The sequence below is a fragment of the Pelobates fuscus genome, chromosome 10, assembly GCF_036172605.1.
Source record: "Pelobates fuscus isolate aPelFus1 chromosome 10, aPelFus1.pri, whole genome shotgun sequence".
Classification (NCBI taxonomy): Eukaryota; Metazoa; Chordata; class Amphibia; order Anura; family Pelobatidae; genus Pelobates; species Pelobates fuscus.
Genome location: NC_086326.1, coordinates 73831667 through 73843818, shown reverse-complemented (window position 1 = coordinate 73843818; position 12152 = coordinate 73831667). Strand labels below are relative to the sequence as shown.

General features: G+C 40.9%; 1 protein-coding gene across 35 annotated transcripts in view; it reads left to right on the top strand.

Moving 5' to 3' along the window:
- SORBS1 (sorbin and SH3 domain containing 1) overlaps positions 1 to 12152 on the top strand; it is a 317838-nt gene that overhangs the window by 213880 nt on the left and 91806 nt on the right. For 34 of the 35 annotated variants that reach the window (XM_063434302.1, XM_063434301.1, XM_063434318.1 and 31 more), the window contains 2 exons: positions 1173 to 1241; positions 7657 to 7752. In XM_063434302.1, coding sequence (XP_063290372.1) covers positions 1173 to 1241; positions 7657 to 7752 — 165 coding nt within the window. The remainder of the gene's footprint in view (positions 1 to 1172; positions 1242 to 7656; positions 7753 to 12152) is intronic. The other variant, XM_063434304.1, reaches the window with a different exon arrangement.

Below are 12152 nucleotides of genomic sequence, written 5' to 3'. Positions count from 1 at the left end.
CACTGTTTACGTAGGCACCCTGTCTTATCGGACCCTTGGAAATGGCTGCTGGGAAGACATTTTTGTCAGTCCCACCCCCATTCCAACCCACCCCTCCCATCACCTACGTGTCTTTATTTTATGTTTCCTGATTTTGAGGGTATATTCTGAACTCATTGAAAATAGGAATGCTAAAGTAATAATTCGGAATCTAGGTAGGTATATAGTTAAAGGGATACTATAGTCACCAAAACATCTACAGCTTAATGTAGTGATCCTGGTGTCTGAAGCCTGTACCTGCAGGCTTTTTAATGTAAACCTTGCCTTTTCAGAGACGACCACTAGAGGCACTTCCTAGTCTAGTGCTGCACATACATTCAGTGTCTCCGCTGAGTGCTACCCGTAGAGATGCATTGATTCAGTGCGGTGAGGGAGATAAGGAGAGTAAAATACCTTTTCACTGCAATCTAAGGGGGTCCGGGTGCCTAAACAACCACTTCAGGGCTGTAGTGTTAGGAATACGCATTTGTATCCCTAACACTATAGTGTTCCTTTTAGTGTATTCAGAAGTTAAGACAACCACAATAGGTATGTAGACATTATGATAGTTAAAGGACCACTATTGTGGAAGGAAAACAAACTTGTTTTCCTGGCACTAGAGGCTTGTTAGGTCCCCCCCACCCTTAGGGTCCCACTCCTGTCGAGCTAAAGGGGGAGGAAGGGGTTAATCGCTTATCTTTCTCCAGCCCCGGGCTCCCTCAGTGCTGGGGAAATCTCATCCCTCTTCCGATGTCAGCGCTGAATGCGCATGCGCGGCAAAAGCCGCACGCGTATTCAATCAGTCCATAGGAAAGCATCTTCTCACTGTGATTTTCACTGAGACAGCCACTAGAGGCTGGATTAATCCTAATGTAAACATAGCGGTTTCTCTGAATCTGCTATGTTTACAGCTGCAGGGTGAAAACTAGATGGACCTGGCACCCAGACCACTTCATTGAGCTGAAGTGGTCAGGATGCCTATAGGATGCCTATAGTGGTAATATAATGGGTACCATTGCAGTATTGAGGTAAGGGCATAGGAGTTATAGTAAGAGTAACAGGTGCTGGGTAAGGAGGGGTCTATGAATTAATATTACTGTATATTTTTGCTAGTCTAGTAACACTGCATTAATATTTCTTGCTTCATATTTCAGAAAACAAAGTCAATTTAGCAAATAATGTTGTGAATGGAATAACCCCAATCTGCAATGTTCAGGAAAAAGGTAAATGTCCTATCCTTGTCTTGTTCATGTCTAAATTATCCATCATTAAATAACATTACAGAAACTATTGGTCTTCTAGAGAATCACTGCATGCAGAACTGGCACCTTTTATCTTACACAAGCAAAGGTTTGGAAAGGCTGCGTTTTATGATCTTTGATGGACTTAAGATCTGCTTACCAAATGTCATGTTGGTCTGTGATAATGATCATGCATGATAAAACAAGAATTATTCTTATGCAACATTCTCTGAAACGTCACATTTATACCTCACAACAGCACTGCATGGAGTTAATCAAGGCACTCTTCATATGCTGACTCAAAGCGGTGGGAAAAATCAAAATACCTCCCCTGATGTTCCACCAATTAGTGTCGCAGAGGAGCATGTAATCTCTACTGGTACATACCGTTGAGAGGTTAAAATGCCAGACAGACAAAAGTGGAGTGAGTCAATAGTGTGCTATTTATCCTATGCATGTCATTGGTGACGTGGCGTGCAAGCTGACTCCCTTTGAAAAGTCAACTTGGTGTTCCAACTAGCAGTCATTCTGTCCACCACCACTCAGGACTGCCCCTGAGCTCAGTTGCATAATACAGGCGCCCATAATGATGCGTATTGGAGGGTTTCTCTTGAATCTTGAAGGATACAAGAGGAGGCCAAAATCAGGATTATCCCTTCAAATCTGGGACTACTGGGATAATCTACACAGGTACAGCTCAGTCTGTAACCAACTCATGAACTGTCCTGTGTAATACTCACCCACCTGCCCAAAATTATAAAGGAATAGGGATATGCATGCGCTGATTAAAAAAGGTGAAGGAGAATCACGAGCCAAAGTATTTGAAGGGGATATTCATAGGAATGAGCAACAATGGGAAACAGTAGAAAAGTATGGGAAAGATGCGGTGGTACATGGAGACACTAGTGGGGCAGAATCCTCAACAAAGAATAAAAAAAAAAATAAAAAAAAAAACATCAAGGAAAACTCCATTTATGGCATGGAAGCTTTGTGGGGTTTTTGTCATATTAATTTTAGTTTTGTGCTTTGGTTTATAGTATTTGCCAAACAGATGATTCATTAGGAAAATGTCTGTCACAAGATAGATAAGGCTCTTACGCATCATTAATTAAAAACTGTTAATTTTATTAAAGCCATAAATTAAGCAACAGTTTGAGTCTACCAAAAAGGGGTTTATTCAGCTTTATCAAACTGAAATCCAAATGACAAAATTAGGCATGACTTGGAGAAATTATTGAAATGGCATATAGTCACAGCTTGCATATTAAGCCATTTGGCTTTAAATTCACAATTCACAGTTTAGTGATTAACCCTACTTATATATAACTTTATTTTATGAAACTGGTGAAACCTTGAAGCAATTACTAGGGGAGAGAGAGACACCATTTTAAATGTTTTGGGTTCATCTAAGGGTATAACTGCCAGTATTCAGAATGGGCGAAACAGAATACTTGGGAATGTGGCCTTGCCAAAGGGTGTACCTATCAATCACGCATTACCATTGAGATGATAGGAAAACGTGTGCCCCACATGCAATAGATCTGGCTTAGCTGCTCTCTTTGAGCTTGTAATTGACAATGGTTTCACACCCACTATGGTGAAGATCTCCATTTTTAACAAGGAACTAAAAAAAAAGTATACATCATGGCTTCATTGATTAATATGGTGTCCTTGCCTCATGGGAAAAAAAAATTATTGCATGTAAAGGGTTTTTCTCCCCATCATGAATCCATGTTACTTTGGATTAGGGACCAGATGTGCTCTCTGGGTGTGTACGAGATCCACACATGTGTATTCCGGAATCCCAAAATTCAGCACTCCTACAATCCGCAGTGGGAGTATAAAGTATGTAAAGGGTGTGTTTTTTTTGTTTTTCTTTTTAATATTAAACAACAGCTCGCTTCAATAATTTTCATTAAAAAAAGATAATTTCAATCTTGTTCAAGGTCAGATCTAGCAGTTTCACAGTAATGTACTTCAAATTAACAAAACTGGTACCCAACAAGTAAAAAAAAAAAAACAAAAAAAAACTAATATATAGTAAACTGGAGATCTCTAAAATGGAAGACCTTCTGGTACGATCATGTGCTATAAATATAACATTGAATGTAAGGTTATCTTTACATATTAGCATTTTTTTCTAATTGATATCACTCAATAAATACATGGGAAAATGTTTATTGTTTCACATATTTTGCATTAAAAAATACATTTTACAAAAATAGTACACATTCTGTGCCACATATCCTGACTCTTCTACCTGACGATTGCCACTAAGTCTAACCTGTGACCAGGGCCTGATATGCCAGTAGGTGAAGTAGGAATCTGCCTACAGGTTCTGTTTGCTAGGGGTTATTACGCTAAGCACAGGTGTGCATTTTTGAGAGATGTAGTTCCTGACTCCTCCAAATCACAGCATAAAACTGGATTTTTCTTTTGGGTAGTAAGAGCACCAGGGAATCCTATGGTTACTGAGGCCTGAGTTGTAAATCTATATACCGCAATAATAGTCTATATATATTGCTACCAGCCATGCACACATTACCTATGGCTATTCATGTGCGGGCAAGATTTTCTATTAGGCAAATATCCTTAAAGGGGCACCTGTTCGCCAATTTATAATATGCCTTTTTAGATTTTAACTGGGCTGGTGGGTAGATAAGTACCAGGAGCCATGACCGGTGTCCTCTGTAGCTAAGTCAGCCTCAAATACTTGATAGCATAGCTGCAGGAACAGCTATATGTAAAACTCTTTGCTGTCCCAGCTCCTCCTGTCTGTGTTGAGCCAGGCGTTAGCGCTCACCCTGACGCATGGTTTGATTGGGTGGCCTCACTGACCCACGGACCAATTAGACTTGATGCATGTATTAGAAAGAGGATCCAGGCACTCCAAGTGTCTTTAAATGTGTTTATTGGTACAAGTGAGGCACCGCAACATTTCAACCCCTGAAAGGGTCTTTGTTAAGTTTGACAAAACCCTTTCCGGAGTCGAAAACGTTGTGGTGTCTAACTTACTTGGAGTGCTTACTTGGAGTGCCTAGGTCCTCTTCTACTACTGATATCTACTCTCTGGGGCTGGCCCTTGGTCCAGTTTAGCACCCGGATCTTCACGTGATTGGAGTGCGGTTGTTTTTTTTTCTCTTTTTGCATACCCTTGATACATGATCTGATTGGACCGTGAGGTTTGTCCGCCTTAAATAAAATTGCACCAACGTGACTCGGCAGGGGCTGTTTGTATGAGTGAGGATAACGCATCACAATGTCACACTAATCCCCACAATGAGTCAGACTAGTGATGGGCTTCAATCTGGACATGCTCATCTGTCTGCTCATATCCCCTCGCACCTTTCTGTAACACTGCACAGCCAGTTGGAACTCTTACGGAATGCGTCTATGCAGAGGCATTCAGTAGCAGCTTGGTACAAGTGGGGATCACACTGATCTCAATTTGTACTGGAAGTTTGAATGTGACCGGAGTGAAAGTGCTACCAATCATGGTTCTGTCATTGTGACTTTGTGTCTTTTTAAAACTAATTGCAACAACTAATCAACGACTAATCAAAGCCTCCTCTTCAAAACTAAACAACCCAAATATCCAAATACGAATTTCAGCCCCAATAGCCCTAGACCCAGTAATCCTATACAACCCTTATACCTTAACTGTACCCCCTTTTACACTTTTAACTGTAACCCCTTTTAGTCCTCTTTAACACCCTATGTATTGTAACTCTAACATTAACCCCTCTCTAACCTTAAATCTTTCTTGGCCCTAACCCCTAATAACATTATCTTTATCCCTGCATTCATTTACACAACTGCATACACTAATTTTCTATACTCACAGATTCAAAGACCATACATTACTAGCAGCGACATACACATGCAAATGGACATATGAATTTGCCAAATATAAATATTGATAATACCTTTATTAAACTCATATTAAACTTTATTAAAATATTTATCTGCCTTCACTTTTTTTATTTATTTTTTTTGAGGGGGGAAGCAAATCTTGCTCTGGTGTCCTTTGATTTGTACTGTACTGATTTCCTGACACAAGGGCTGTTTATATATTTTAGAAGCTCTCTAATAGTCTTAAAATGCCTGGATAGGTGCTCTATATAAGAAATGTAACATAAGCAGTGAACTTGAAGGTGGGGGGTAATTTCTATTGATGCTGCCCTGGGTAGAACGCTGTATTTAGCACTCGCACCCCACATCCTAGCAAGGAGCAGGGTAGAAAACCTGTCTGCGTAAAGAACATTTTGTAGCCCTCAGTCCTGCTAAATATAGAGGATCGCTGTAAAAGACAATGCTATATTTAACTTTTACTGCTGCTTTAATGTAGTAACAGCCATATAACCCAGCTTTGACTGTTTGTAAACATGCTGAAACATAATAGTACCTTTAAAGGGACATTGAATCCTTAAAGCATGATATCCAAATATAGAGTTTGTGTTCTGAGCTGTATTTAAGTGCTACTGTTGTTATTTCTGCTTACGATTCTAATTTGCATTAGACTTTGATTGAAGTCTTGATAGAGACATCTTTATAGAGTGCAAGCTCTTTGTACCAGGATTTGAGTAATAAAGCTGATTATTAGATCAGTAGTCCATCTTCTTGTTATATTATTCAGTCTGGATATTTCCAAACCGTTCTGTTGAAATCTGTACTGTAGTTTGTACCATATGTTATACAACCATTACTCAACATTTACTAGTCATTTCTAGTGGTTACTGTCCCTTTAACTGTCCCCATCTTAAGAGGGACCTCAAGAAGCACTTAGAATTTCTTAACTATTCACGATAAGACTTATTTTTACCCAATATTACTTTCTCAAATCTTGAAGGTTTTAAAGTTCCTACTGTAGCTTTCGAAAATAGATTTACTAAATGAATTTGAATACATGATTTCCCTCGTTATATCTAAAGCCTTTAATTAAATGAACCTGGTTTCTCGTTTCAATATTGTATAATGTGATTGCTAATGCTTTCATTCTATGGCGTGTACTTACATTTTTTTTTTTACAAAATTACAAAATGTGCAGTTGTGGGGAGTCAGATTATTAAAATAAATCCCGATGGCGAATAGAATAAATTGTAATCCTGTTAGAGATATTAACTAGGAAGCTAAGAATGAAAATTACATTATATTTAAACTAAAATGTACAAACCATAATGTGTGAACTAGTTTTCCTACAGCTGAAAAGTGACATTGATATTCAAAAATGATCCCATAAATAGGAAAATGTCATTTTTTTTCTAGATTTAAGTAAATTTATTTTTAGACACATCATAAAATGGAAGAATCTCATAGGCCTAAAATATAATTAAAGTGTCTTTTTATAGAAATCTGCAACTAGCACAATATGGCTAATGCTACCTACTATCAAAATAGATCAGATTGGTAATTATTTGATTTTGGGTGCTGAGTAGTTGACGTGTAGAATGTCCTTTTGCAGTAGTTTCAGTAGATTGGATACATGAAGCTAATTGAAAATTCTGCATAATGTGCATTACAGGATGCAACTGGCACTTGTTCATAGTATGTAGCCGTAATTAAATGTATTAAAGGAACACTAAAGCGTTAGATAAGCAAACCTGTGTTCCTAATGCTTTAGTGTCCCTTTGCCTAGTTATATAGGTGTCCCCCACCACCTTTTATGCCATGAAAATAATTTTAAAAAGCTGTTGACTTACCTTTTTCCAGAGCTGAGCTGAGTCTCCCTCTGTGCCTTCTTATCTCTACGCCTCCTGTGACGTCATTAAGGAGGTATGGCCTCCTGTGGCATTTTCCAGTTCAATGCTCCTCTATCAGTAGCACTGGGGACCTGATGTACATGTGTGGCGAGCATTGCACACGCATCTACGCTTCCCCATAGGAGAGCATTAAATCCATTATTATTGTAATTGTCCAAATTCTGGAATCCTCAATAATTTATATCAATTCTGATAATTAAAGAGAGCATCAGCCTTGGGGGGGAGCAAAGTAAAGTGCAAAATATTTTCAATAATTTATTTATTTAGAGTAGATGTGTGTGGGCAGCCATATCACCTGCACCTCGTGGCACTTGGCACACGTGTATGCCTTGGTTATAAACAAATTCTGTAGATGATGAAGAACAAGATGATAACTTTAAAATCCCCACTTATCTTGAGAATCCTCTCTAAATGAAATGAGCCAATTCTTTAACAGAGGCCAGTGCTTAAACCCATTCAAAGTCACATATTGACGACGTGCAGTCTTATCCTTCCATGCCTCGCATGAACACAATTTGTGAAACAAGATCCTCTTTATGCACACTCATACATTTTAATGCCTGTGTGTAATGGCCCATTGTACTATGCAACGGAAAGTGAATTTTCTATCTACACTCTATATACTTTTGTGTTTTCAGCCATTGACTCTCCTTTAAGTGTGCGTTCAGTTTCTGCTGTTACAATCATTCCTGTGAAGACACTGAACAGTTTTCCTGATCTTGTGCCCATCCCAGGTACACTTTTGGAACCAAATTAAGGAATGCGCTTCTTTATGCATTTCTTGCTTCGGCGGTTTCCCACCCTAATCATATTCATATTGTGTCAATGCTTGCCTTATATCATTTTTACCATTTACCATTTTTTATTACACTGCAATATTGCTGCAAAATGTTTTGTCTTGCTTGTGCAAAATCATTCTTATTTATCAAAGACTACGGTCTTGCTTTGTGCTGACTGTGATGTTTCCTGGTGTTTATTATTAAGTAGGTTTTGAGTGTTGGCTTTTAAAATATAGATTTATCAATTGCAATGTGTGTTTTTTGATTGGGTAATCATGTGGCAAAGTAATATGATCTAAAACACACAGACTGAATACCATGCTTAGTATAGATATGTATCTGTATTTGAACATGATATCATTTGTTGTACTCTTCTATTGTATTATAAATGCCTTCTATGTGAAAAAACTTAGAATTTGGTGTAAAACTAATTGTAGCGGGGGCGGGGCCGGACCGCCGACGGGATCAGACATGTTCCGTCTGAGCTCCCGCTTTGGGGCCGTAAAATCGGGGCTAACTGGGGGCTCACATCCCCCCATCCACCCGCAAAGCAGATCACGACGACCCCCTGATCCAGAGCTACGAGGGGATACCTTTTGGGAATCAGCCCGGCACCTACAGCGGCCCGACGAAGGCCCAAGGCGCGAGGAAGCTTGAGCCAGGACGAGACGGCCGCTCTCCCGGGTCTCCGGCCGGCGTCTGGCGTCCCCCCCCCCCCCTGGACCGGGGGGGTTATCCCGGTCTGCCCAAGCAACTACCATCACTCCAAGCAGGGCCGTAAGCCAGCAATCTGCTACAGCACACTTTCCGGCGGCATCCCCCAAGATGGCTGCCGCACGCCTGCCACATGCACAACCTGCCAGTAAGATGGAGCTTGCTGCAGCGGCAGCCATCCAACGCCATCCGACTGCCACAGCAACCTGCCCCAGAGAAGTGCCGGCTGACCACATTGATCACACCAAAAGGAAGCCTACAGCACATATATTAAGCTGAAAAAAGGAAACCTTATACCTGTGGAGGGCATCAGCATTCCACTGGGCCCACCTCAAACGCTCTGGAAACGACTCCAATGGCTGCACCTCCATCCTGGATTCCCTTCTGAGGCGCAAACAGCCTGCCAGCACAGGGTATGGACCACACAAACCCCAACTCGAATATGTTCCACTCAGGACTTTATCTGATCTCATCCACAGGACTGACCCAGTGACTATCCTAGCCCAACTTGCAAAACTAATTTTTATGTTTTGATTTCATGCACATAACTATCTATGTCTATTTAACCCTTGTAAAATGTGGTTAGCATAGCAGAATTGTTGGCTTGGATTAAGCTTACGTACCATATACCTAGCTTGAGATGAATATCTAATGTTTCCAGCTGCTTAAAACCATACTGTAATAATCATATATGACACATATAACCTACGTTCTATTCCAGCACCACAAGTGTCAGTACAAACATAGACTCACATCATTTAAACCTATTACTCTTTACTAAACTTGTATTGTAATTGTCAATCTGCACCGATGCCAACAAGGATTAGTACTAGTCTGTTTAGGTAGCTACCGTTGAATATATCTGTATTACTCTTGACCCATAAAATTTATAAAATGTGCAGTTATCTCAAATGTCACACATGTATAACACTGTTCTATTAAGCCTGCTAATGCTGTCGTGGCACTGCATGCATGTATGTTACTCCTTGCACAAAAAAATAAAGAATTAAAAAAAAAAAAAACTAATTGTAGCAGATATTGGGAACTGAGAAAATGGCTTATGCCTCACATATTTGATGTAAAATATTTATATTTGCTCAATGGAATGCTTTTTTGCATTGTATTAACCAGGATTGAATTATTTAAGTTGTTTGTGTGCCTGTATCAATTTGCGTTCTTGGCATGTTGTGCATGCTCCATGTTTTACCCAGAATGCATATCCAAGCACTGCATCCAAAAAGCCTTTCTTGATGAACAGTTTCCACTCCTCCTTAATTTTCTAAAACCTATTCAGTAGATTAGCATTTTTTTTTTTTTTACAGTAGCATGTTATAGTCATTGTTAAAATACCGGTAGTTCACTTTGAGTTCTTTCTCCAATGAGTACAGAAACCAATATAATGTTCAGTTTAGCCATGTGATTCTAAATACTCTCCCTGCTCCTCAACTGTTACTGAATTAGCATGTGGACCAAATTTTGGGTTCTGATCCAGGGGTTAGGAATTCTGCTTCAGAAAGTAGGCCTGCTAATAGTTTATCAAATATCTCCAAACAACTGAAGTCCATACTTCTGGATTAGCTATTCTAGTGTGTGTGTGTGTGTGTGTATATTTGTTATGGAAGTTTTGCACCAATTTGTAGAGTCTTACTGTCAGATCTGAGACCTAACAAGGTCTTCTGTTAACACAACGTTTTGAAGATTAAATTTATATTCTGTGTAAGGAAGGGTGTCCTTAGTGGGGCATAACCAACACAGATTGAAAACTTGGCTTTACCATTGAAGCTCAGTGTACAGTTATAAACTAGTGGCAGATTTGTGAGTGTAATATATTCTATAATTCATTATATTAAACGCCTTTTATTAGGCAAAAGAGTTTCTATTACACAGGGGGAGGTACACAAGATACAGTGGTCCCACTAAGCAGGGTACTCTGTTCTCTTTTGCATTGAATCTGCTTCTACAACCAGGCTGCGGGTGGTTACAAACAGTAATGCAAAATAAACAATTCTGCCAATATTTGTAACTAGCCCCAAATGGAATGAAGAAAGGTGTGGTGAATGGAAAATTAAGTTATTATACAACACCCTTATTTTAAATGTTCTAAAATACAAATGCCAGTTTTCAATATTATTTTCCCGGTGTGTAGTGACTTTATTGGCTGCAATATGCTGTGCTCTTGAGTTCCACTAATATCCACCCAGTGTGGCAGATGTCCATTGGCGACCGTTTCAAGTTTGGAAACTTGTGCACTTCGGCTGATGTGAAAATAATGCCTTCTGCAAAAGAATGTTGATTGCTCTTCTGAACAGCTTTGCCGTGTCCAGTACATGTGGCAAACTGGCCTGTGTTAAATCTGTGTTACATTTCGAAATAAACACAAGCATTCGCTCTTGATTTTAACTTATTTTCCGCATTCTCTCTGCTTACATTTGTATCAAGATTGTATTATGATAATAAAGACAAATGTAGAGCAATCCTAATCTTGGCATCCTTGAGGGTTGTGACCTAAAGTTCCATGGTGCCTCAAGGCTGGCTGATGTTCTTGGGAAATGTATTTTATAGACCTCTGCAGTGACAAGAGTGAGCAATCTCTGTTATAGAGCAAAATTATATAAATGATAATTGGGATCGAAATGGTCGCTTAACTGTGAATTATGAAGCATTGCCAATGTTTTCAAATTTTGACTAATTTGGAAGAATTCTTTACTTCATTTGACTTTTTTTACCTAAATTATAAATGTTGGGGCGGAGCCTGGCTTCTGGGCTGCATGGACGTGCTGCTACAGAGCTCCTGAACGCAATGGCACAATTTGGGGCAAAAGCCCCAAAAAACAAGCACGTACAGCACCTGGAGGGTGATAGAAACGTGGGGGACACCCGGACAAAGCGAAGGATACCAGCCGTTAACCCACTGCCTACCGGGAACCGGCACCAGCAACTTGAGGCCTACTTGAGACCCTGTAGGGGAGAGGCGGCCGCTCTCCTCGCGGGGAACCCAGTGCATGGAACCCCCACGCTACTCACCTCCTACCCCCCCCCTTTGGACCGGCGGGGGTCATCCCGGTCTGCAAAGGGTGTTCGCATCCACCAGCTATACGGGGAAGCGAGGCGGAGATAAAGCAACGCCAGCACCCACACAGCTCCTCCAAGATGGCGACAGCCGACACGCTGACTGCAAATAATGAGCTACAGCTAAAGTTGATCCGACGAGACACAGCTCGGCGCCTGAACGCGATATTCAGCCGTTTCTGGGCACAACTCAACGACCGCATAAGAGCAGCACAAAGCACTCAGGAACCTGCACAGACGGCGGGTAAGAGAGGCAGCTGGCGGCAGGGGCAGGGAGGGGAACCCTCGGGCATAGCGACAGGCAACCCACACACCCCCACACCACAGAGCCCACCCGGGCTGAAGGCCAAAAGGGAGAAACCCCGGACGCATCGTCCACAGGCAAGGAGGCGTTATCGCCGCAAGCGGCCAAAGACCAGCAGGCCCTCCATTGCCCCCGAGAGGGGAAGCAACTCAAGCTCCAGTAGTCTTCGAGTTCGTGGCACCGAGATGCAGGCCTACAAAACAGCCTGGGGCTGGAAGGATGTCACCACACTGCGCACTGCCACCGCGGCCTTCAACATCACACCAAC